The sequence below is a fragment of the Phoca vitulina genome, unplaced genomic scaffold (genome assembly GCF_004348235.1).
Source record: "Phoca vitulina isolate PV1807 unplaced genomic scaffold, GSC_HSeal_1.0 scaffold13, whole genome shotgun sequence".
Lineage (NCBI taxonomy): Eukaryota > Metazoa > Chordata > Mammalia > Carnivora > Phocidae > Phoca > Phoca vitulina.
Genome location: NW_022589716.1, coordinates 15,083,797 through 15,111,106, shown reverse-complemented (window position 1 = coordinate 15,111,106; position 27,310 = coordinate 15,083,797). Strand labels below are relative to the sequence as shown.

At 48.6% G+C, this 27,310-nt stretch overlaps 1 protein-coding gene across 3 annotated transcripts in view; it reads right to left on the bottom strand.

The window, feature by feature from the left end:
• Positions 1-22,057, bottom strand: part of FLNB (filamin B) — a 139,805-nt gene extending 117,748 nt beyond the window's left edge. For all 3 annotated transcript variants that reach the window (XM_032411594.1, XM_032411592.1, XM_032411593.1), the window contains exon 1: positions 21,600-22,057. In XM_032411594.1, the coding sequence (XP_032267485.1) occupies positions 21,600-21,891 (292 nt within the window). In that variant the 5' untranslated portion in view covers positions 21,892-22,057. The remainder of the gene's footprint in view (positions 1-21,599) is intronic.
• Between the last annotated feature and the right edge of the window lie 5,253 nt (positions 22,058-27,310).

Here is a 27,310-nt window from a genome sequence, read left to right as displayed (position 1 = left end):
GACTGAGGATCACAAGGAAAGTTACCTGGTATTTTACCATGGAAATTACGCCACTTAAATTTGAAGTCAGATTTTATTTTATATCCAAGTTTAACACCTTTTAATTATATAGACAGCTTTTAAGAACCCTCAAGCATGCTACAATTTACATGCTGATTTTGTTGTGTTTTTTTTTTTTTTCTGTTTGATCTGCCTGTGAGGGGAAGAGGTAATCCCACTTCAAGGTGCGGAAAGAGGTGATAACCTAGGTCACAGGCTATATAATACTACAGCCAGTGACACCAGACTTTCATAAAACGAAGGGGGTTTCTAAAGAACCAACAGCAACCTAGTACAGCTGTGGTGGGGTGTGAGAAGCCTCCCTGGGATCCATTCTTCCAGCCTCTTCAATGTTCCGGGTTGCGGAGGGGAATGGGGAGGTAGGACAGGTGATCTTAGATGAAGCCAATCCCAACAGTCAAACACCCTGACCAGTGACTGCTTGAGGAGAGGGCAGGTGACCCAGGCTGGTCCAAGCCCAGCGAACCTCAGGGCCTGCCTTCTTCCTCCAGCAGGTGCGGGCGTGGGCATGGCCATGTGGCCTGGACTACGCTGGCCTGGACTACGCTAGCCTGTCCGTGAGCAGAGACAACAGAAAACAGAATCTTAGAGAAACAGATCCAGTGCTCTGACCACCTCGAAACCTCCAGGTCAAAATGCACCTGCAGCCTGCCCTACGCCTGGACTTGGCAGCTGCAGGACCCAATGAACTCCCTTTCTGGAGGAGCCAGGATTAGTTGGGTCTCCTATGATGTGGAACCATACACAGCCTAACTGATACATTTACTTTCAAAGTCTGTCTCTTCTGCTTCCTGGCTGTGCAGCCAATCACTAAACCTCTCAGTGCCTCAGTCTCCCCACCTGCAACACAGAAGTAATACCTACTTCGTAGGGCTGCTAGAACGAAGTGAGATACTTGATGTAAGGCACCAACGTGGCATGGTCCCCAGCACATGGCAGCTGGGAGCTCGCCCACCCATCCTTGAACGATGGCTGTGAGAGACTCCGTTTCCAATAAGCACCCAGCACCCAGTCAGCCATGGTGTTAGCACGGCAGGGCTTGTTCCCATAAGTAAACCAGTTACAGAATCTGGTGACAGCAAGAACACTTGTGGTACAGGACAGAGAAATACAAACTGACCAAAGCCACAGCTGCTTTTACCAACCAGCTTAAAGAATTCTGTCTTTAAGAAAACAACACTTCTTATGGCTAGGATGTACAAGAACTGGAATTCAAATACACTGTTGGTGGAAATGGAAAAGTCTGGCAGTTTCTTAAAAAGTTAAATACAGGGGCGCCTGGGTGGCTCAGCTGCTTAAGCATCTGACTCTTGATTGCGGCTCAGGTATGATCTTAGGGTGGTGAGATTGAGCCCTGTGTTGGGCTCTGTGCTCAGTGGGGAGTCTGCTTCCCTCCTTCTCTCCCTCTGCCCCTCCCCCCGTGCTCTCTCTCTCAAATAAGTAAATGCTTTAAAAAAAAAAAAGTTAAATATACACCTACTATATGATCCAACCATTCACTCAGGAAAAAGAGAAAAATATATGTCTACACACAGGCTTGTACAATGTTCATAATAGCTTTATTTGGAAACACCCCAAATGTCATCGACAGAAGAATGTATAAACAAATTATGGTATGTCCATACAATGAAATATTGCTCAGTAATCAGAAGGAGCAAACTGCTGATACACGCAACAAGAACGACAGGCAAAGCATGAAAGGAGACAGACAGAAAGAGTACATACTGTACAATTCCATTTACATGAAGTTCTACACATGCAAACGGAACTACAGCAGCAGAAAGCAGATCACGATTACTTGGGGATGGGAGGGGACAGGAAGGATGGGAGGGAGGAATCCCAGAGAGGCTCAAGGAAACTTCTGGGGCTGACCAGGTATGTTCGCTATCTTGGTTATGGTAACAGCTTCCCAATGTGTGTTTGTAGGTGGTATGTACGCGTGTATATCTCAAAACTTAGCAAACTGTACACTTTTTTAAAAAGTCATTTCGAGAGAGACTCAGTATGACTCTTCCTTCAGAGCAAAACTGAGGAAACATGGCACGTGACTGATGTTTAGAACTTGAGATTCTGGGCGCCTGGGTGGCTCAGTTGGTTAAGCGACTGCCTTCAGCTCAGGTCATGATCCTGGAGTCCCAGGATCGAGTCCCGCATCGGGCTCCCTGCTCAGCGGGGAGTCTGCTTCTCCCTCTGACCCTCCCCCCTCTCATGTGCTCTCTCTCTCCTCTCATCCTCTCTCAAATAAATAAATAAAATCTTAAAAAAAAAAAAAAAAAAAGAACTTGAGATTCTAACCTCAGTTGAGCAGATGAGTCCCTCCTCTTTTCTAAAATACTTGTATATGTTGTGAGATGATCATCAGAGTCTAGCTAACATCTCTTACCATACACGGTGACAAATTTTTTTCTTGTGATAACTTTAAAGATCTACTCTCTTAGCAACTTTCAAATATGCAGTACAGTATCATTAATGATAGTCACCATGCTGTACATTACATCCCCAGGACTACTAATTAAATACCTGGAGTTTTGGGCGCCTGGGTGGCTCAGTTGGTTAAGCAACTGCCTTCGGCTCAGGTCATGATCCTGGAGTCCCTGGATCGAGTCCCGCATCGGGCTCCCTGCTCGGCAGGGAGTCTGCTTCTCCCTCTGACCCTCCCCCCTCTCATGTGCTTGCTCTCTCTCATTCTCTCTCTCTCAAATAAATAAATAAATAAAAATCTTTATAAATAAATAAATAAATAAATAAATAAATAAATAAATAAATAAATACCTGGAGTTTTGTTTCAGGTATAAAACCTTTTGATCTTCTTCACCCATTTCGCCCACCTCCCAGCCCCTACTTCTGCACCAATCTATTATCTGTATCTATGAGTTTGGGCTTTTTTTTTTTTTTTTTAAGATTCCACATATAAATGAGATCAGACAGTATTTGTCTTTCTCTGACTTATTTCATGTAGCACAATGCTCCCAAGGTCCATCTGTGCTCTCACAAATAACAAGATTTCCCTCCTGTTGATGGCTGACTTATACACAAACACACACATACACACATATACACACACCACATTATCTTTATCCATTCATCCACCAATACACTTAGGTTGTTTCCATATCTTGGCTATTGTAAATAATGCTGCAATGAACATGGAGGTGCATGTATCTTTTTGAGTTAGTGCTTTCTTTTGCTTTGGATAAATACCCAGAAGTGAAATTGCTGGATCGTATGGTAGTTCTATTTTTAACTTTTTTAGGAACCTCCCTACTGTTTTCCATAGTGGTTGTACCAATTTACAATCCTACCAACAGTGCTTGAGGGCTGCCTCTTCTCCACATCCTTACCAACATTCGTTATTTCTTATCTTTTTGATACTAGACACTGTAATGGATAGAGGGTGATATCTCTTTGTGGTTTTGATTTGCATTTCCCTGATGATGAGTGATGTTTGAGCATGTTTTCATGTACCTGTTGGCCATCTGTAGAAAAAATGTCTTAAGATCCTCTGCCCATTTTTTAATCAGATTGTTTGGACTTTTGCTATTGAGTTGCAGGAGTTATTAACCTCTTATCAGATACATGATTTGCAAATATCTTTTCCCATTCAGTACATGATTTTTTCATTTTGTTGATGGTTTCCTTTGCTGTGCAGAAGCTTTTTAGTTTAATGAAGTCCTACTTATTTTTGTTTTTGTTGCCTTCCAACCGTACACTTTTAAATGTGTCCTTTGTTGTATGTCAATTATACCCCAATAGAGTAATTTTTTAAAAATTAAGTGCTTCTGAGGTCCTATGTTCAGGCGCCTGGGAAACCAGGAACTACCATACCACAAAATGCATGAACTTGATTTTGGCCATAATGCAAAGGTGTTCTTAGAATGCCACTCCCTTAACACTCATTCCACTTCGAACCATCACTTATCTGGGACTTTCACCCACTTTTAAGGACAATGCAAATATTTCAGTAGTCCCCTGAGGTATCTCCTTGCCTTAGACAAAAAGCCATTGACTGGAAGCTCCCAGAGGCAGATGTCTAAAGCTCTCTCTCTGCCTTTGAGAACCCCAAGCCTGCCACGTTCACAAGCAAAGGGAGGGGCCTTACATTCTAAGGTTATTAGCTCAGGAGTTTCAACACATACCTGGGGAGTGGGAGGGAGAGATCCTGCTAAGTGTGAATGTCTTTTGTCTTAATATCATCCTGATTGGAATGCCTGGGTGGCTCAGTCGTTTAAGCGTCTGCCTTGGTCTCAGGTCATGATCCCAGGGTCCTGGGACTGAGCCCTGCATCAGGCTCTAAGGAGCCTGCTTCTCCCTCTCCCTCTGCTGCTCCCCCTGCTTGTGCTCTCTCATCTCTCTCTGTCAAATGAATGAATAAAATCTTTCAAAAAAAAAATATATCATCCTGACATCTTGAGGACGATCTGTTTTCTTTCTTACAAGCTGGGCCCAAGCTTGTCTTTCAAACAAACAAACAAACAAAATAAAAAAAGTAGGATACTTTTTCCCCCTTCCCTTGGTCAAGTTCATTAATGCATTGTACCAGCATTAAAATGAGACACTTTTTATAAGGGACATATTTCCCACAAATACACAGAAAAAAGGGGGGGGGGACAGAAAGAACAGTATAAGCACCACGCAACTGAAGAAATAAAATGTTACAAAATGTTGAGAGACCCTGCACCCCCCTTCATGGCTGCACCCACCCCCACCCCCTATAGGCAACCACCATCCAAAGTTTGGGGATGGTCATTCCAATGAACATACGTGTATTTCTATTACATATGTAAAACTTTATATATAAACAGTCTCACAGCATAGGTATCTTGGGGCAATTTGCTTTTCCTGCTCAACACTGTTTGCCAAGACTGACCCAGGGTGGTATACTTGGTAATGCCACTGTTGCCTATGTCCATCCTCTTTCTTGGCCCGCCTCTGATTTCAGCCACAGTTACGGCCAGCAGTTCTGTGCCAGCTCAAATCACTCTCGGGGACCACCTACCCACCCAAGCACACACCTTTTCTTTTCCCTTTTTGCCCCAGCAGAGCCAGCGTGCGTGGGCATCCAGCCTGGAAGTTTGAAGAATGAATGCCTCCATCACCGGAGAGCTGGAGCCAGTGCATCTCCAGCTTCCTGTGCTTCTCCAGATGGACAGTTCTAGAAGCATTCTGTATGCTTCTCAGGAGGCCCCAGCAGAACTGAGCCCCTGCTGCACACAGCAGTGACCTTGATAACTCACCCTACTACCGCTTTCTCCTCCTTCCCTGTCTCACTCACTGTTCCCCTTTCCTGCTTCCTGGGATCACCACCCCTGCAAAAGGCATCTCCATGTGGGTGCAGGTCCTTAGGTCCAGCCCACTCTCAGGAGAACTCAAACTAAGCAGAGTTCCAGTTTATTCACTATGCTCTGTATATTCCATTTTTATTAGCACAATTTATTTTAAAAGAATATGCCCTTTATGATGGAGTGTTACAAGAAATCAAGTTTTTAAGCGATACCTGATGGCAGAGAAATTATCATTAAATGATGGACTACCAAACTGCATACAGTCTGGCTCCTGAGCTATTTATAACGTGTTGTATACATATGTGTAGAGAAAACTGAAAGGGGAGGCTAACAATTCCTTTGTTTTCTCTGGACAGTGAGATTAGAAACAATGTTTCCTCTTTTACTATTTTTATGCAATTTTCCCATTTCTATGCAAAAACATGGATCACTCCTAATGAGGAAAAAACAGTAAGGTCTATATAAATGATATACAGTTGACATCAGAAGGATTCCTACAATGAATGACTCAACCTGGAGAAGGAGGTCTCATAGCAGAAGGAGGCAGGAGGGATCCAGGGGCAAGAAGAGGGTGTGCACATGGCCCCTAGGTACAGAAGAGAGGGGCTGAGAAGGTAGAGAGATGGACAAAGAACAACAGGTCCACCCAGCATCCAGCCCCCTTTGCCCTTCCTAGAAGAGTCCTGAGAGGAGTCTAGATTCACCTCTCCCAACAAGACCTCTAGGCCCCCAGGGAAGTGACCCCACCCCCAGTTCTGGGGAAGGCCTCACCGGTCTGAGAGTAATTCATCCCCCTCGCCAAGTACTGGCTCAGAAATCACCACATGGTCCAATTTGGGCCAATGAGACATAAGAAGAGGTCTGTTGCCGGCTTCTGGAAGAGCTGTTCTTGGCTCATAAGGAACCCCCAGGAACTATCTCTTAACCTCGAAGGAACTCTCTGCTATGGGAAACCACAGGGGAATAAATCAGGCTCAGGACTACCGAAACCAAAACAGCAGAGACCTGAAGAACCTGGATCCTTGATGACAGAGCTGCTGGATCCCACAAACCCATCACCCACTCTGTCTGGGCTTGCTGACAGGAGCCAATCAATTTCCTTGTATGCAAGCCAGTTTGGGGTCCCATTCCTGCAGCTGAAAGGATTCTAATTACCCCACCTGCCCCCTCGAAGGCTCTTCTTGCTGTCCGTCTCATCCTGCTTTAACCCATACACAGTGTCATGGGGTCATGGCGCCCTTTGTCCCAAACCTCAGATCCCTTCTGAATGTCCTGATGCCAATCAGCATGATCTAACCAAACCCCAAACCTGACATCCCCCTTCACCTCACTCACTACCAGCTTAGAGTAATAAACACCTGAGCCTTTCAATCAGAGAATTGTGGGATTACCTGTTAGCGCTTCCTAAATACTTCCCATGTGGCAAGTACTTTACAAAATTTAAATCTTCACACCCACTCTTTCAAGCAGAAACCATGATTATCCCCAGTTTACAGGTGAGAACACCGAGCACAGAAGCTCCAGAGAAATCCTGTAACTCAATCCTAGGTCACAGAGTAAGTCCCAGATTCAACCCCAGAGCTGCCTGACACCCCAGTCCTCATTTTTTTAAGATTTTATTTATTTGAGAGAGAGCACACGAGAGTGCGTGGAGAGGGCGAGGGGCAGAGGGTGAAGGCGACTCCCCACTGAGCAGGGAGCTGGATGTGGGGCTTGTGGGGCTCAATGCCAAGACCCTGGGATCACGACCCGAGCCAACGGCAGATGTTTTAACTGACTGAGCCACCCAGGTGCCCCCCAGTCCTCATTTTTAACCACAACTTACCTCCTCCCAGAAACCCAAGAGAAGCACGTGTTGCCCTTGGCTGGCAGATGGACAGAATAATCAGACTCAGCCTCAACTCCACTACCTCAAAAAATTCCATTCATTCTTGGACACTAGCCGGAGGCATTTCAAAGGTCCAATCTTGGGGTGTATCTTGCCTGCAGAAACTACAGGACATGCTAATCTGAGGGGGAAAAAGTCATGTTGTAAAGAGCGTATCAGGACATCTTGTTTTTAGCTATTTACAGTGGACATGGACTCCAAAAGAGCTTAAAACTCAAATCAGGCTTTAGGGAACTAAGGTTGGTTACCACCACATAAAGTGTTAAGATGGATCATTCTCTTGGGGCACCTGGGTGGCTCAGTCGGTTAAGCATCTGCCTTCATTCAGCTCAGGTGGTGATCGTAGGGTCCTGGGATGGAGCCCCACAGTGGGGCTCCCTGCTCAGCAGGAAGTCTGCTTCTCCCTCTCCTCTGCCCCTCCCCCCTCATTTCTTGTGCTCTCTCTTGCTCTCTCTCTCTCTCTCTCAAATAAGTAACAGCTTAAAAAAAAGATGGATCATTCTCTTAACACCATAAGAACAACAATGATAGAACTTTAATATATTGTTTCTCTCTAGAATCATTCCGGACTGAAGTGGGTTTATTGTTCATTCAAAAAAAATTCAAATCAGGACGCCTGGGTAGCTCAGTTGGTTAAGCGACTGCCTTCAGCTCGGGTCATGATCCTGGAGTCCCGGGATCGAGTCCCGCATCGGGCTCCCTGCTAAGCAGGGAGTCTGCTTCTCCCTCTGACCCTCCCCTCTCTCATGTGCGCACTCTATCTCTCTCATTCTCTCTCTCTCAAATAAATAAAATCTTAAAAAAAAAAAATTAAAATTAAAAGAATCATTTTCTTCTTAGAAATCATTTTCTAAGCTTTTATTTGTAAAAGACCCCTATAGGCATGACAGAACTTAGTTTTGCGATTTTCTTACTAAAACTTCTGTGGCCTGCCCTGCTCTTCACTAACTTCATTAACGTCTCCTTATGACCCCACCTTACGCCCTCAGTGAGCCCCCTGAGACAGGTGACCAAGCCCCAGTCCCCTCTGTCCTCCTAGCCACTAGCCCAGCTCCTGGCACAGATCCTGGCACACGATGAACGCTCGACAAGTATTCATTAAACAAAGCATCTACTTGGAGCTATCGGCGACCCTCTATCAGTCCCTTTGCATCACTGAGACATTACTCTCTTTCCAATTCTTTCTCAGTCCTCTGGCTAGGTGAGTGAGAAAGGCTCAGTGTGGTGCTAGGTTACTCGGAACACCGATAGCTCGCTGGCTAATTTTCCTTTTTAACCAAAAGAGTAGGCCTCCCGCTGAGAACAGGCAACGATGCTAGCCAGAATTTAGTAACACTGCTTTGGGTTTATTTATGGTTACCCCGATTTACCTAGTGACACTGCTCTTTTGTTATGACAGTGACACAAGTCTCCTTTTCAAATGCATTTGTTTTAAGTGAGTCAACCACAGGGGGGAGAAATGTTAAGCAGAAACGAAACAGAGGCAGCCACGGGATAGAGCAAAAATAATACAAGTGACTCCTTTACGAATGACTGAAATTTGGGAAACACAGACCTGGGTCCAGTTCTCCCCTTTTACCGAAAGGGAAATCGGCCGAGAGAGAGAGAGAGAGAGAGAGAGAGAGAGAGAGAGGCAGAGCCTCTCTCCATGGCCCCAGTGATGATGGAAACAGGCCCAGGTCTGCCTGGGGCGCCCGATCTTGCCAAATCCAGCTTGCTCTGGGCCTTTCCCAGGACCGAAAAGCAGTGAACACCTGCTGATCTTATTGATAACGCCTGATGGTCAACTTCAATAGCTCACAAAACAAAAGCCATTGTGCAAGTGTTTAAATTTTTGCCCTGTCACATGGAAACAGTGCCCAGGCTGACTAATTTCTTCCCGTCATTAAAACGCAAAGATCTGCATTAGTCATCACTCAAGTATCACCCCCACAAATGCTACCTCTGGGAAAGGTGCTGGGTGTTCCCTGCCCCCAAGAGAGACAATCTAAAAATGACACGCCCCTCAAAGGGATGCAGCATTAGGGATCTGGCCCAAGCAGGGAAAGCGCAGAGAGCCTTGTACCCAAGGAGCAACAGAAGGAAGCAGGTAGTTACACGACACGTGCACAGATCCCACCCCCCACCCCCCCACCCCGCCCCGGCCTGGCAGGGCTCAGGCTAGTGGACGCATGAAAAGAACTGGGAATGACGCCACGCCCCCCCGCCTCCCCCACCGCACAACCTCCCACATCCTTCTAGACTCAGGAGCCACAGAATCGGCGCTTGTCAATCTCCTCCAGTCCCCTAACAACCCTGATGCTGTTTGTCCAGGGTGTGACCCCAGGATTCCAGTTTCCAAGTACTACTGTAAAAATATTGTCACTAGCGCCGGGCATGGAGTTTGGGCAGTGCTGGGTTTCAGACCACACCCAGGGCAGCCAGAATCTTGGCAGGAAGCCCCACCATGATCGCAGGTATCAAAGGGCCAGGACTAGAAGGGAGAGAAAACAGTGCCCAGGGCCGAGGCAGGGCCAGGCCTGGCTGGAAGAAGGCAGTCGGTACACACCCCTTTGCTCCAGATTGAAAGTACACCAGGCAGGGAGTGCCGTCCCATCTCCAGCATGGCTGCTTCCTCTTCGTCCTCCTCAACTGGGCCCTGAAAAGCGTGGGTGGGAGGTGTGGGGCTTTATAGGGATAATGCCGATGCCAGCATCTCAAGAGCAGTGGCTATCAATTACCGGCCACTGCCCATGACCAGGAGTGGGGCGAAGGGCTTCAGATGCACATTCTCTTTATGCCTTATAAGGCAGAGCATTTTATTTTATTTTATTTTTTTAAAGATTTTATTTATTTATTTGCTAGAGAGGGAGCGAGCACAAGCAGGGGGAGCGGGAGAGGGGAAGCAGGCTCCCCACTGAGCAGGGAGCCCGATGTGGGATTCGATCCCAGCACCCTGGGATCATGACCTGAGCCGAAGGCAGACACTTAACCCACTGAGCCACCCAGGCGTCCCCAAGACAAGAGCATTTTATTATCACATTCTACATATGGAAGACAGGCTCCTAGAGGCGACACAGCTTGCTGGGGTCAGCCAGCTCCCAAGGGTCAGAGCCGAGGCTCAGACCCACCAGCAAGTGCCTCACCTGGATGGTGTCACAGCCGCTTCCGTAAGGGCAAAACCAGGAAAGAAATGGGAGTGAATCTAAGAGACAAGGATTAAAGAAGAAAAGGAAAGGCAAAAAAGCTAGTTAAAACAACAGATCCATTCGCCAAACAGGACAAAAAGGAAAGTGGGGGGGATGATATCAGGAATAGTTTCTATCCTTAAAGGAAGCTTGGCCGGAAGATCAGGAAGTGCCTCTAGCCCGTGGTTCCTGCCCAGCAGTTACTCAAAAACTCAGGTCACTTCTTCTAAAAGCAGCCCACTAGGTATGAGGTACCTTTGACCAATTTCTGGGAGTATCCCCACCCACCCTCTCCCCTTCCAAGATAATCAGGTCACTTCCACCACAGGTCAAGGAAGGACAAGGGGGAGGAGGAGGGCAAAGACCACCATTCACGGGGCATGTATTATGTGCCACGTGCTTTGTAAGGATTGTGTCATTTAATCTTCAACAACAGCAACAGCTGGGGCACTATGACAGCCTGGGATACTGAACCTCAGAGAGGTCAAGCAACCTGCCCTGAGTCTCCCAGCCAGTCAGTGGCAGGGTCTAACTGACCCACAGTCTCAGGCACACTCAGGAACATAGTTCAGTCTGTATCTGGAACTGGTTTCATTCCCTTTCCTTGGCTTCGAACAAGGGTAAAACAGATGATTCCATGGACCTGGTGTCCTGAGGGCTGTTGAGAAAATGTTTCAGAAACACCAATACCATGAAGACCTTAGGGCTGTATTATAATATTCAGACCTCTAAAAATTCCCAGATGAGCAAGGGTGAACCAAGCTGCCAACTACACTCTGTTAGGCTCATATTGGAGACACTGAAATTGCTAATGGAGCTGAGCAGCTAAAAAGTAGATGAATTTCCATGCTGGGCTTCACCACGAGACAAGAGGCATCCTGGTTACCAAACATAATAACTATTATTAAGAGACCCTGGCAGTCCCAATAAAAGTTGGTCCTAAAAACTTTTAAGAGACAGAAAGTAGCTGGAACACCCCCACTCTGTGGTTGACCATAACATATTTCTAGACCAAGGGAGACTTGCAACCCATGAGCCTCAACCAAGACCTCCAATTTTAATGCTGGCCCCGGCTCTGCAGTAACTCAATGATGAATCTTGTTACAACCATCAGTATGATCAAAATGATTTCACAAAACATTCCCAGTCCAGTCTCTTTCCTCCTGAGAAAACGCAATCCCCTTTTCCCATTCTGATCAAAAGGCAGCTGTTATGCAGAAGTCCCTGAAAGTAGAAAAAGATTTGTTAAGATTCTCCACAGGTGATGTGGGGTTTTTTTCCTCTGTATTTCTCTATGTTCTTGCAATTTTCTTACAGTAGCTACAAACACAACTTTTTAATATAGAAAAATACTTAGAAGTGAATTTTGAAGACCAGGCTGATGGCTTTCCTTTGAGGTAAAGGTCTGACTCATAGTCAGCCACATACTCAGTGGCTGATCTGGGATGTGCCTCCGTTTCCTCATCTGTATAATGGGGATTACAACATTAACTACATCCCAGGGTTGCAATTAGGCTTCATTTAGCTATTAGTGAAAAGCATCTATCACAATTTTCTGGTACTGGTAGGTGCTCAATATATATTCGCTATTATTAATGAAACTAGTACTATGATTATAGTGACTCTCAGTGGTTTCCGTTTATATTCATTTTCTGAGCCTTGGAAAAGGCCTTATTAACTCTAACAGCTTAAGCAAATCATAGATGTTCAGAGAATGACAATGAAGGGCTGAATTCTTTCCGTTCAGCATCACTGTCCCCCAAACAAGGTGTTCTACTGGGACCCCAGACCCAGAGGTCCACTACACAAAATTCCTGTCCCGCTCCTGGCTGCAAAGGCCCCTATTTTGCATTTCTGAAAGCAAATATATTGCAGAGAAATCAATGTACCAGACTTATTATCCAACCCATCTATGCTAGAGGCTGTATATTTATTCAGTAACTTATTATATTCCTACTAGGTGCCATGCCCAGAGCCACAGAGGCGAACAAGAGATTCAACACCTGCCCCTAGAGCAGAGGTGATCCAGTGGGAGAGCGAAACAGGCAAGTCAGGAGACCTATGAGGCTCAGGAAGCTACGAAATGAAATGGCACAGGGCAGGAGAGGAGCCTCAGGTGTCCAGGAGGGCCTCGAGCCCGCCCGACCTCAGATGTGACTTCCCACGGGTGTCAGACAAGAGTGCCCAGAAAAAGGGATGGGAGAGGTAATTATGGGGAGGGACGCATGCCCGGCGGGAAGCGTAACGTGACACCTGGACCAGGACGCCCGCACAGGAGAGGCATTCCCCAGGTGCCAGCTTGCCTCCTCTAGTGCAGATAAGGAACAGGACAAGCCACTGCGCCCGGTGCTTGCCGGCCAAGAGCCCCAAGGCTCCTGCTCTCCGCACAATGTCTGGGTTCTGCCCCAGGACGGCTGCAAGCTCCAGAGAGGCCCCCTGTCCCCCCAGGAGCACTCCCTTGGTCTTCCAGCCTCTACGTCTTCTGACAAGGAATCTTATAAACAGAACCCAGAACTCTGCTCAATTAACAGAATGGCCAAGTCACAAAGAGGCTTTTAGGCCCGAGCCTGAAGACCCCAGCACCTTTGGTCCCCTGGAGGGTGGCACCTAGTTCCCCCCACCTCTGGCCTGCTTTACCCCACCGAGGGAACAAATCGCTTTGTTCTTGAGAAGAGGCCCCAGGCTCAGCCATGCTCCCACCAGACTGGAGAATGCCAAATAATTCTTGTTTCCCTAGAATATCTGGTAAATCACTTCAGGGAGGTGCAGGGAAATCAGGGTGATTCACACAAGCAGTGCAGTACCAGCATGATAAGAACTTGATTATTTTCTTGGGGGCAGGAGGGGCGATGGAGGAATCTGATTTTAGCCACTGAGAATCTTTTCGTACCCCAGCCTCCACGGGAGGCCTGCTTCTGCCTCGAGTCACAAGCAGCATGAGGCCGAAAGGAACACCATTCTTGTTTGCAGAAGGAAAGCCAACCGCTGCTTGCCTTTCTAACCTTAAAATCTGAATTTATGGGCCGCAGCAAATTTACATATCCCGGCCACGAATCCCCACCCATTTCCCTATAGCTCAAAAGCCAAAATTCCACACTGTGTTCTCGTTGTATCAAACGGAAATTCCAGCGAAGTTGTCTGGCATGGCAAAAGCTGACCAGCCTTACGAAAATACCCAGAAAGGTGACCCGTTTAGTCAAAAGAGCTTTCAGATCTCCATGAGAAAAGGAATTCATGCCAGCATAAAGGGCCTTCAGAGAGGGAGAACAGGAGTGTTGTGTTAACGCCCAGACCTTGCAACAAAGCAGCGCGGCGATTTCTGGGGAGGCTGAGCACTGAGTAGGCCATCCACAGCAGCCTCCTCTCTCAGGACTGCTGCAGGAGACATCCTTGGAGACACAAGTTCAGCTCCGGAGCAGCTTGGCAGACTACGCTACCCAGCCAGGGGCCTACCCACAAGGCTCCCCAAGGAGGAGCCGGGAGCTGCTGGCTTGTACCAGGGCAGCCAGACTGATAAAGACCAAATGCCAGCCAGGAAAGAGAGGTTCTGCTCAGCAGCAATCACAACCCCAAATGCCCTCCCGCCGGTTAATGTTTAAAGGGTAGCAGAAGGAAAGGATGTGGCGTGAGGCCATTTCTGAGAGTGCACAATTGCACCAACGGGGACTGTGACCAGGGATCGCCCAACACAGCTGTGTCTCCACAGACACCCCCATGCCCCCCAAGGGGTGGGCACTGCGAGCCCCACAGGACTGCAACGAGGGGCACCTCCTCCTCACCTCTGGCTTCTAGGCCCCACCAGAAAGCCCTGCCTGGCCGCCCAAAGCAGCCTTCAGCTGGTCCCCACTGTCCGAACCCTGCCCCTGGGAACCAAACAAAGGCAGGGAAAGAACTAGAGGTGCCCCCAGAACTGAAGAGGAGGCCCCAATTAAAGCTCAACGGTGCTGGAAGGGGCAAGGCAAATGGGCCCAAAAAAGTTGTTTTATTAGAGAAGAACATTTCATTAGCACATTCATGAAGGTCAAGTGAGTCAAGTTGCAAGCAAAATAGAAATGAACAGAAATAAAGCTGCAGAAACTCTCTCACTACAGTATATCTATTTTACTTTTAAGTGTGAAACCAAACTTTGAGATAAAAAAAAAATACTTGACAGTTTGGTGCAGGCAAGCATCATGCCTGGCTTGTGCAGGGAGGCTGATGTGGGCCTCAGTTTTCTCATCTGCAAAATGGAAATAAATACAAAGCCACTCACTTTGCGGGGTTCATGATGAGGATGAGAAGCAATAAAGGTAAGGCACTCAGGACCAAGCTTAGCAGACAGCAGGCACAGGAATGCACTAGACATCCTGTTCGAGGATGCGTGTGCACACCTCAACATTCAGTACACAGATGTCTCATCAGCGTGGATCCTTGAAAAAGCCAAGGAATATGCAGGGGGAAGACAAGCGTTCTCCTTACCAACCCATCTCTCTAGGCCAGGTTGTGATGACGAGGGAAAGGAGGAAGTCAGATGCTCTGTCAAAATAATTCAAACCTAAAACCAGACTTGGCTAAGTGAAAAACCAAACTGCTTGTCTGCTTCTAGTACAAGAAAATCTTAACCAAGGACATTCTACTGCACAGCGACTGGTCAAAGGGGGATCGGGGAAATTAAAAGTTCTTTGGTATGTTTTGTATCCAGACAATGGGTATAAGTAAAACGCCACCAAAATTTTTTTTAGAACTGAACAGTTTGCAGAAGAGTTACAGCAACTATCTACAACATATCAAATGAATAGTATTTAAGGCAAGTGCTGTAAGGCTCTTAGAAGAAAGGCAGCACCGGTGTATAGCTCAATATGATTTTGAAAAAGAGAAATCATGATACTAAGTAGGCAGAATTAAAATACCCATCAGTTCCATCCTTCATACCGTGTATAACTACTCTCACGTACCACTTTATCATTTTAATATAAAGAGAACCATTTGCTTTCCTAATCATCTTTCCCAAAAAACTCTCTCCCTAGAACATGGACTCAATTTCCCGAGAAAAGTGAGCAAGGCACTTAAACGCTGCAAGGCCACTTTCCAAGCCCCAGCAGAGGGAAGTGCTGTTGTTTATTATACAGTAACCCGAGCCAATCTGGTGATTACTGAGCATGTTTAATGGATAACTAGATTTACAAGAGTAACGTAAGGTGGCTTCTAGTAGAATGTCATGAAAGGCAATTTTCATCATTGTAAGAGCAGGAAATAGCACGCAGTTAGACTGAAATGGCTCATTCCATTGGGTTTATTCATTCGGTTCAACTTGTTGGGGGAAGGGGATAGAATTAATAGATCCACCTCCTTAACTGAGGATAACTAAAGATCAAAACTAAATGCAGAATAGCATCAAAAAAGGGGGTGGGGGGATGAAATGTAGAAACCGGCCCTCAGGGGACTCCAAATAGGGCCTCCACAAGGGCACACAAGATAATCCACTAGAACACAGGAAAAACCAGATCTTATATTTGGATTTGTCCTCTAAAAAGAAACTAAGCTTTACTAATATTTGATATACAGGCTGACAATAATATATGTATATAGCTTGTAAATTTGCATATATGAGAGAGGGGCACATTAAAATTGTCTAACTGATAGGAATGACTGCAGTCCCGGTCAAGACAGCCCCAGATCAGATGATCCCTTTCCATTGGGTTCCCCTACCCCACGCCAAGCACCCTCGAGGAAGATGCCCGGTTGGCAGGCTCCAGCTCAGAAGGCCCTTTGTGCCTACCTCTGTGCCACCCACCCCTCTGACCTCACCTGACAAACTCTTCCGCTGTGCCTCACTCGGCTCGTTGTCTGTTCACCTGCCTAATTCTAGTCAGGCTTTAGGTCCCAGCTTAACGGCCCCTCCCTCCAGGGAGTCCTCCAGACTACCCACCCCAGCCTGAGGGAAGTTACTCCTCCCCCCAACCCCACCCCCCCCAGAAAGCTTGCCATCTTGACCCTCACTACCCACAGTGTGGAGAGCATCACTGGGATGCTCTGCTGGGAGAGCAGCAACTGGGAGCCGGGTGGAAGGAAAGAAGCTCAGCCTTCACACCTGACCTGCTCAGTCAGACCTACATTTTTAACAAAGTCCCCAGGAGATCTGAGTGTGCTTGACGGTTTGAGAAGGACCCTCCCTGGTTACTCTCTCCTCTGCACTGAGCAGTGTATGAGGCAAGCGAGGGACCTGACTCTCATTATTCCTGTGGCCCTAGCACCAGCTGGTCTTTCCTATATTTACTGAATGAGGAAAGGAAGAAAGGATCTTAAGGAGGCATCTTCATCAGAGGTTCCAAGGTTGGTGGAAGGGACTATCTAACACGCCCGATGACAGCAGTAGGACTGGCCAGGGAGTAGATGGAAAACGAGACCAAGTCCTAGACTTGGCTTCAGAAGCACATTAATATTAATAATGATAATGCCAGGGCGCCTGGGTGGCTCAGTCGTTAAGCGTCTGCCTTCGGCTCAGGTCATGATCCCAGGGTCCTGGGATCGAGTCCCACATCAGGCTCCCTGCTCGGCAGGAAGCCTGCTTCTCCCTCTCCCACTCCCCCTGCTTGTGTTCCTGCTCTCGCTATCTCTCTCTCTGTCAAATAAATAAATAAAATCTTTAAAAAATAATAATAATAATGATAATGCCAGCACTGTGCTATAAACATATAATGCTCTCAGCAACTAAGATAGGAACTATTATTCTCCACTGTACAGATGGGGGAAACTGAGGCTCACAAAGGTGAAGGCAGTGGACCAGGGTTGCACAGCTGTTAGGGTGAGAGTGGGGCTTAGCATGCTGGCCATCTAGCTTCAGGCCCATACCCTAAACCATCCACCTGGACCCCGTTTAACCTAGTATGTGCTGACCCGGAGGCCGTTTATAGAGAAAGCAAGATGACGTGGTACCCTGGCCACGAAGCCACGGCAAGCAGGACCCAAAGGCTCTAAGCCTGAGCATCCGCTGCGCAACGAGCAGGGCAGCCATCCTCAACTACCCTGCGCATCCGCCTCACCGCACAGACCCAGGATCCGGGCAAGGAGGGGAGGGGGAGGGCCCAGGGGACATAATCTGGTTCCAAATCAAAGCCCTCCTTCAGCACAGACTCTCCAAGAACGAAGGCAGCTGCTGCCTGGCACCCTGGGCCGGGCCGCAGAGCCCAACTGCCATCTGGAAGTGATTTGGCCCAGAGATTCCTGAACGGGGTGGAAGGCTGGAATGACCAGCCGCCCCATGCTCCAGTCCGGGTCTCAGAAACAAAGCCGGTATGAATGGGCCCCAGAGGCGGCCGTAACATAACCAGGGGCCCTCCCCTTCCAAGGAGGCCAGTCCACAGCCCTATTATGGCAAAGCAGCAGCGACAGGAGCCAACGGAGCTGGTCTCCCCAGTGCGGCACCGATTTTAAACGTCCTTTCACTGTGTAAACCCTCCAGCAATGAATTCTGAGACTACTACTGGACGGCACCGTATTTATTTAGTAAACACTCACATAGCACTTACTATGTGCCACAAACTTTTCCAAACATTTTAAAAAATATTAAGTTCTTTAATTTTTATAACCACCTTTGTAAGGAGGTAGTTATCACCCCCATTTTAGTGAGAAGGAAAGCAAGGCGCAGAAGCTTCTTAATGGCTACTTAGTGGCAAGTGGGATTTGAACCAAGAATCTTTGCTCTGAACTACTACAAGAGCCCCATCTCATTCTGTGTTACTTTGTTGCAAATGGCCCAGACCTTGTTAATTCTGAGGTTGCTTGCCACTTTGCTACTTTTAAAACATTGTCTACTACCTTTGCCTAAAAGACTCGCTGGCATTTGCTAGGTAGTTCAGGAAAGAACTTGATTTAGGATTACGGTATTTGTATGTGATTTTGGTGTGGGCGGGACAACAGGAAGGAAAAGGGGCTGAGTCCCGTGGTGACCCACCACCCTGGAAACCCTGCCCAGTGACCCAAGGTCTTGGGAACACACACCCACACCCACCCGCCTGCTCTGGGGCACTGGCCTGGCACGGGCACCTTAAGTAAACATTAGGGTCAGACCGCATCCTCTGAAAATGAAAGAATTCCTTTTTCTAAAGGATCAAACCAAAACACACCACCCAAACGTGTAGGCAGACTTGATTGTCATTCTTGGGCTGGGAGACCCCTTTCTCTCCAAGTTGGCCGAGCTGCCCAGTGTCAAAAAGGTTTTTGGAAAAACAAGTAAATAAAACTGCCAACTCCTGGCAGGCAACTAGGATTAAAAATGCTGGGGCCTCGCTATGAACGCCCAAGACAGAACAAGAAACTGAAGAAACTCTTCAACACTTGGATGCAGCCTAGAATGGGCCCACCTTACAACAACTCACAAATGTGAATCCACAGCCAGAACTGTCTTTCAGTGGCTTCTAGGCAGAAAAGCCCGTCCTCTGGCAGCTTCTGACCATCTCCTGTCTCAGAGCTGGGCGCCAGTACACAACTCTTCTGATTTCAGTAATGTGCATTGTTGGAAGTTATCCAAAGTCCACAAAACGCTGTATTCATTCAAAGATACCTTCCCAGATTCTGGAGTAAAACACCATCCACTAAGTAGCAGGAAATACCACCTCCCCCCCTCCCCCAACCAGTGAGCACAGGGCAGCCATTCCCTCAACAAGCTGACCTTGATGCAAGATGCAAACTGATTCTGCTCACCTCCTGACATGACGCTCATCTCAGGAGACCCTCATCCTGTCACTCACCTAAAGTCTGGAGATTGCCCAAGACCAGAGGCTCAAAGTGTGGGTGCCCAGCTGCCACCTCAACATCCCAGACTTGCAAAACTGGCTGTTAACAGGGGCTCTCTGGTTAGGGGAGAGGGGCTGTGTTTTACTCATTTCTGCCACTGAAAAGCAGGTCTGTTAAGGGTCAATTTCACAACAGGACAGGCCTGGCCTTCAGTCACCACTTACTAGCTGGGTGACCTCTGCAAGTTATTTCACTCCTGTTTCCTCATCTTTCAGTGGATATCATAATACTAACAACCACCGCAGAAATAACAGCAACCATGTTCTAAGCACTTGGGCAGAACTAGGGCAAGCCCTTTACCCTCCCAGTGACTTGCTGAAGCAGATCGTTGTGTAGACAAGAAAACCAAATCTTGAGGATTCAACGTGGTGATCAATGGGATGATGAACAGAACACGCTGAACACCAAACTACAGCCAGTGTCTTTGCCAGCACAATGCAACACGGCTGGAATACGTGAACTGAAGTCCGAGCTGCATGTGACTTCCCCCCAGGGGCAGGGGGGAGAGGCCTCAGGCATCACCCCCACAGGAGTTCTGGCCCTCAGGCAAGTCTCCCTCCAGGCTCTAGAGGTTGGAAAACCTGTTCACAGTGAGATGTTTCCAGAGAGCAACAAGACAGCCAATGACAGGAGCCATAAATGTGGCCACACTCTTTGACCCAGGCATGCCACTTTGGGGAATATCATCCAAGAAATCATTTAAAAGGAGAAAATAAAATAAAACAATGCAGCCTGTGGTGGGAAGAGGTCCACAGCAAGAAGTTGCCAATAGCCCACGGGCCCACAACCAGAGAAGGGGAGGCTAAGCCCTGGAATGTCAGGACAATGGAAGATGCTATGGCCTGGGTGAGTTCAGGAATGAAAACCATGAGGGTTGAGTAGAAAGATGGGACCAGACGAAGTCTAGAATGAGGCCCCCAAGTTCAGGGCACTGATGGGAAACCATGCTGCAAGCAGCTGCAGCTTCTGTAAACAGTTGGTAAATTAGGCAGTCCGGGATTGTCTGGTGCTGTGGAGAAAGTCCCAGCAGCCACAACCACCACCCTTTCTTCCTATCACAGAAGTCACCATAAGGCCTGGTTTTCTCAGGAAGAGACCCCAGACCCAGGCGTGGGTCAGCTCCTCCGGCAAGACGCTCCCCTGGCAGAACACACACACAATGTAGGTGCACACACTTTCTCTAGACACCCATGCCGTGTACACACTACATGCTCTATACATATATGCTGTGTATACATACATACTCTACACACATACAAGTGCACACACACACACACACACACTATACACCCCTTGCCCCTCCTGTCACAGCCCACACCCTCAGCAGCCTTGTGACCCTCCTGGAAACTTTCAATTAGCCCAGGTCATAGTGGGGACTTGACCCTCATTCTCTCTCCCAGCTCTGGGGAGAGGAACCCGACACCAACGCCCTCCCTCTCTCAGGAAGACCCTGGTGTGGGGAAAGCAAGGAGAGGAATGCAAAGTCTCCTTTCATTGTACCCACTTCCTTCAATTCTCAGCTAGACCCTTCCTACTTCCATGACCTTGGGCACGTCAATTAACCCTCTGGACCCCCTCTGCCTGTAAAATAGGTCTAAGGACACCCCAACTGGCGGGATGTGTAAGGACTGAGAACTTGGAAGGCTGTGGGCACACAGCGCGCACTAGTATGGGCTCTCTACAAAACAGTAGTTACTATACCACCACTGCCCCTAAATGGTCACTTCTACTCAGAGCTGGCTCACCCCGAGGCACCCGGCCAGAGCTGAGCTGGGAGCGGAGGGAGCGAGGAGGACACACCCCCACGACACCCCTTCCCACTTCGGGGCCCACACTCAAGCCCGAGACGGCAGGGGAGGGTACCAGGTGCCCGTCCCCACCTGGGCGGCGAGGCCCCAGGCTCCCAGAGCATTCCCTCCCCAGGTCTCCCGGAGGGCGTCCGAGCCAACGCCCGTTCGTCGGACGCTGGGCGCATCGGCGTGGGCGCAGCGGGGCTAACGCTTCGGGGAGCATCTGACCATGGAACCCCACTTCCATGGACCGCGGACCAGAGGTTTCCAGCACCCCGCAGAGGCACCCCGGGTGCGGCGAAATGCCACAGCCCCACCTCTCCCCGTGCAGCCCCAACCCAAGCCCAGGACCCACAGCCCCCCAAGGACGCATGGCGAGGCGCAGGGCGGGAAGCTATCATACGAAGTCCTAGCCCAGGAAAAAGCACCGGGAAGGGGGCCTAGGTCCCCGGCGTCCCCACCCCCCTGGAGGACAACGCCCCCCGCCCCAGCGCCCCCCCCCAACCCCCAGCCCCTGGGCGCTGTAGGGGCGCGCGGCAGGGGGCCCTAGCCTCCCCCCCCCCCGCCCCCCCCCCCCCGGCGCACGCGCGGGGACCGGAGGGTACACCGCGGCGCCTGGCCGAGCCAGGGCACTCACCGATGGACACGAGCTTGATGCTCTCACGGTCCAGAAACTCGAGCGCCACGGACACGTTCTCCAGCTGCATCTGGCGGAAGGTGGGCCGCTGGTGGTACTTGCGGTACATGCGCTTCTGGCTGAGCACCTCGAGCAGCGCGATGAGCCGCAATCCATCGCTCAGGTCGGTCTGCAGGTTCCCAATGCGTTTGTTCACGCACTTGAGGTGCTCGTTGCACCAACGCGTGAAGGTGTTCTGCTGGATCTTCTTCCACGGCGCGTCCTCCGCCAGGTCCTTCTCGGTTACCGGCATTCTGGCGGCAGGGAGAGCGTAATGCGCAGCGACTGCCGGGGACTGGCGTAGGGAGGCCCAAGGGCCCGGGTAGCGAGAACCAAAGCGGAGCGGGAGCGGGGCTCGAACTCGCTGCTTCTGGAGCCGCGACCCGGACTGCTCTGCGGCCGCCTGCCCGTGGCCGCGCGAGGCGTCTGGACCGGCGCCTGCGCACTGAGCCGACCCGCCCCCGAGGCCCCGCCCCGTCCCAGCCCTTCGGCGGGAGTTCCCGGGCCACGCTCGCCCCCTGCGGTCCTAAGCATGCACTGCACCCGCGGCCTCCAAGGCGTCCCGGGACCCCGCGCTCTGTGCTCTCCACCTAAGCGAAAGGAAGCCAGTGGGGAGACTTTGGCTTAAGGATCAGATCATGGTCCAGGTCCCGGTTCCGGTCCCGGAATAGGGGACGTGCAGAGGTAGGACAGGATGGACAGGGGCGGTGACGGCGTGGGTCATGGGGGAGGGAAAGGGGGGGAAGTTCCACCTATAGGTTCAGTGGCTCCTGCTTTGTAGCCAGGCACGGTGTTAGGCAGTGGAGGACACCGTGAAGGAATGGACATTTTACTCTTTGTATTAATTAAACTCATGTGAATTACACTATTATCATTCGAAGCATTTATTGAGTGCCTACTGCGTGCGAGGCCCTCTTAGCACCTAAGAACTAATATAAATAAGACAATTATTCCTAGACCTTGAGGAATTGCTAGAGTAATGGGAGAGAAAAATACAGTTCAGCTATCACAAACAGCTTAGGAGTAGTAATAGAAATGAACAATGGGGCACCCGGCTGGCTCAGTCAGTAGGGCACGCGACCCTTGATCTCGGGGTTGTGAGTTCGAGCCCCATATTGGGTGTAGAGATTACTTAAAAATAAAAGCTTTTAAAAAACCAAAACAATAATTTGCACAGTGTATATCAGTTTCCCAATGCTGCTGTAACAAATTACCAAAACTTTGCCTTTAAAAAAATCACAAATTTGGGCCTCCTGGGTGGTTCAGTCGGTTAAGCGGCTGCCTTCGGCTCAGGTCATGATCCTCCCAGGGTCCTGGGATCGAGCCCCACATTGGGCTCCTTGCTCAGCAGGAAGCCTGCTTCTCCCTCTCCCTCTGCCTGCCTGCCGCTTCCCCTGCTTATGCTCTCTCTCTCACTATCTCTGTCTCTGTGTCCAATAAAAATAAATAAAATCTTTTTTAAAAAATCACAAATTTATTATCTTGCCGTTCTGTAGCTTAGATGTCCCTCATGGGTTTCACTGGCTAAACTCATGGTGTTGGCAGGATGCATTCCTTTCTGCAGGTCTAGGGAAGAATCCATTTCCTTGCCTTTTCCAACTTCTAGAAACTTCCCACATTCCTCGGCTGTGGCCTCTTCCTCCATCTTCAAAGCCAGTAACATCAGGCTGAGTCTTTCTCACTCTGTCATCTCTCTTGTTCTCTATAGTCACATCTTCCTACATCTTCCTCTTTTTTTTTTTTTTTTTTTTTGTAGGCTCCACACCCAGCATGGAGCCCGACTTGGGGCTTGAACTCACCACCCTGAGATCAAGACCTGAGCTGAGATCAAAAGTCAGGTGCTTACCCAACTGAGCCACCCAGGTATTCCTTCCTCTTATTCTTTTAAGGACCCTTGTGATTCCATCTGGCCCAGTTGGTTAATCCAGGGTATTTTTAAAACAATTGATTAGCAATCTTAATCCCATCTGCAACTTTAGTTCCCCTTTGCCATGTAAGATAATATTGGCAAGTTCTGGAAATTAGGATTTGAACATCTTTAGGGACTGTTATGCTGCCTACCAATACCATATATTGAGTACCTGCTGTTTACTCATCTAAGCCCTCTGCTAGGTGCTGGGATATGGCAGAAACCCAGGCCAGTCCTCTTCTGGCAAGAGCTGAGTAATTATAAAAGTAGCAGCTAGCATTTCCTAAGTACCTGCTCTGTCCCTGTGCCAAGAGCTTTGCTAAGCAGTTCTTTTGCTATTGGCCCAGTTTGACAAGAGTTAACTGAGAGGTGAAGCGATTTGCCCAAGGCACACAGTATAGACAGAACTGGAATCCAGGTGTGTATGAGCACAGAGTGTCCTGGGCCCAAGAAGCGACACATAACCTAGGCTTAGAGACAGGGAGTCTTCCTGGGGGAGAGGAGTTGGACAGGATGGAGTCAAGGGCTTCCAGCCTGATGGTTGCTCAGGAGGAGCCAGCAGATTTGTGGTTGTAACATTTATACAAAGAGGTCATTTGCATACAACACTGAAGTGTTTTTTTCAGACAGATTGCCTCACTTATTGGAAACGCTCCAAACAGCCTGGGGTAGGGGTGGGGGGTAGGGGGAGAGTGTGTTACCTGGCCCTGGCCCATAATAGGCAGGCAATAACTACTTGAAGAATCATTCCACTCCTTAGTGATTAAGTGAAGAGATTTGCTAGAGGTCAGCTGGTAAGGACTAGACAAAGCTGGACTTGAACCTGGTTCTAACTCCACCGTCTGCGCTATGTGTAAGGGCGCCCTGAGAACCCTGTTCTCAGCCTGGGTTTTGCCTTTGTCCACACCATCTGAGCTGCAGATTCACTAGAGGCAGTGTTGGTAACCTTTGCTTCCCCCATGCCCAAGGCTCCTGGTTCCTCAGGCTTTCTCCACCCAAACTCATCCATCACAACTTATCAGCCTGTGTTTCACTCCCTGAGGGTCCTCCTCCCTGCCAGGTAGGACTGGAGCTAACTGCCCCCTTTCTTATGTAATTGTTTTCACCAGGTCTTGACACAAATAACCAAATCTGCATGTAAATATCCAGCGCACTTCACCCGGAGCTGAGACATCCCATTTTAGGACAAGTCCAGTGATTATCTCCACCCAGTCAGAAGAAACCTGAGAGTTTTCCGGGGAGCGATTCATGGGGGGTGAAGGGGACTCAGCAATCACCATGGAGGTGGGCAGCCAGGGGCTTCAGAAACAAGGAGAGGGGACGCCTGGGTGGCTCAGTCGGTTAAGCGTCTGCCTTCGGCTCAGGTCGTGATCCCAGGGTCCTGGGATCGAGTCCCACATCGGGCTCCCTGCTCCGCGGGGAGCCTGCTTCTCCCTCTGCCTCTGTCTCTCTCTCTCTGTCTCTCATGAATAAATAAATAAAATCTTTAAAAAAAAAAAAAAGAAACAAGGAGAGGAAGCAGATGAGGTCTTCAGATGACTTCTCAATATTTGATAAAGGATGAGGGTCGAACAACTCAGGTAGGCATTTCTGCAAGTGGCATCTTAACCAACACATTCCCAGTTTTGCCTGGCAAGGCCTTCACTTAATAAATACCCACTCTCGGGCGCCTGAGTGGCTCAGATGGTTAAGCGTCTGCCTTCGGCTCAGGTCATGATCTCAGGGTCCTGGGATCGAGTCCCGCATCGGGCTCCCTGCTCCTTGGGAGCCTGCTTCTCCCTCTGCCTCTCTCTCTCTGTCTCTAATGAATAAATAAGTAAAATCTTTAAAAATAAATAAATAAATAAATAAATACCCACTCTCTGTTTTCTAAATTCTGTCCTGGGCTTCTCTAATCTCTTAAAAGAACTGCCCAGAGTGGAAGAGCTCAAGGCCATGAGAAGCCCAGGCTTTGGGGGTGATTTTGGCTGTTCTGGCTGTGTGATCTTGAACAAATAATCTCTGCCAGCTTCAGGCTTCTCGTCTAGGTAATAATGGGGATAGCACACCTCTTCCTAGGGTTTTTAGATAACACAAGCAAAACTAGCATAGTGCCTGGCCCCACAAGAAGCATTTTATAAATGTAACTGGAAACCAGGCAAAATGAACAGACTTCCCAACCAGTCCCTGAGAAATCTGGAACAAGCTGCATTTTCCCTAGCAGACTCTAGTCCGTGTCTGGAAGGAGCCGTGGCTCCCCTCCATGTCTCTTACTCACAGATGTTGACAGCAGTCTGCCGCAGCCCTGAGAGATCTCAGTAAGAATCAACTGACTGAGCAAACACAAGCAGAGCAGTAGCCCCTACGGGTCAGTGTGGATATGGCCGGACGGCAGCAGGTGCACAGACATCCACGAGGAAGAGATTAGCTGAACGTTGAGCATGAACACTGAGTGGAAGGTTGAAGCGCCGTGAGCCTACTTCTCAAAGTCATACGAGTTGCCAAATCAGTGGGATTGGAAGGGGTTCTTCTTTCCAAGCAACTGTGAGGAAGTTCGCCTGATCACCTCCATGCCTTTGCTCAGAATGTTCCCTCGGTCTAGAATGTCTTTGTCTCTCTTCTCCAACTTGGGAACCCCATGCCCAGCCTTCAGTCCCCTCACTTTCACAGCCTATGCGGTCACACCACTGATGTTATGCTAAGGTTTCATTGCTGTGTTCTGTGCCAGTTGCTGAAGGAGGGCACCTGTCACCTCCATCCCCTGGCAGGGTGTAGCCGGGGGTTTAAGACCTAATAGAGTCTGGACAGTCCAATGAAAATATAATGAGAGCCACATTATGATTTTTAATTTTCTAGTAACGCTTAACAGTTACTAATTAAATGTCACTTAAAAAGAAACAGGTGAAATTATTTACAGTAATGTATTTTAACCAATAATAAGATGACCAACTGTCCTGGTTTGCCAAGGACTAAGGGGTTCTCTGGGCTGCAGGCCTTTCATTTCAGTGCTGAAACCAGGAATGTCTGTGCCAAACCAGAACAAGTTGGTCATCTTACCCAATATATCCAAAAAGTTACAATTTCAACATACAATCAAGATGTTTAAGTATATACATATTTATATACATATGTACGTATATTTACACATATATACATATTATATATATATTACTGTCTTTAAAATCTGACATGTATTTTATACTTACAGCATGTCTTTTTTTTTTTAAGATTTATTTATTTTAGAGAGAGAGAATGAGAGAGAACGGGAGGGGGAGAGGGAGAGGGAGAGAGAAAATCTCAAGCAGACACCCCGCTGAGCACAGAGCCTAGCATGGGGCCCGATCCCACGACCCTGAGATCGTGACCTGAGCTGAAACCAAGAGTCAGATGCTCAACTGACCATGCCACCTAGGTGCCCCACTTACGCCATGTCTTAATTCGGACTTGGCACATTGCCAGTGCTCAATAGCTGCCTTTGGCTAGTGGGAGTTATCATATTGGAAAAGGCAGATATAGAGAGATACTTGATATTGAAATAAACCAGTTAATAAACTGGAGACCCATAATGCTCTCACCAGGGTACGAACCTTAGGACCCCACCCTATATGTGAAACCCACCTCTACACTTCAGGAACCCCGACCCTGTGGAAGGGGTCCCAGGTGAACCTGCATTCTGTGCTTTCTTGGCATCCTGGAGTCCACTGATATGGTAGCATGTCAGGATATTCATAACAGTAAAAGTAGTAAAATAAAAATAGAAGCTTCCATTTCTTGTGTGCTGCCA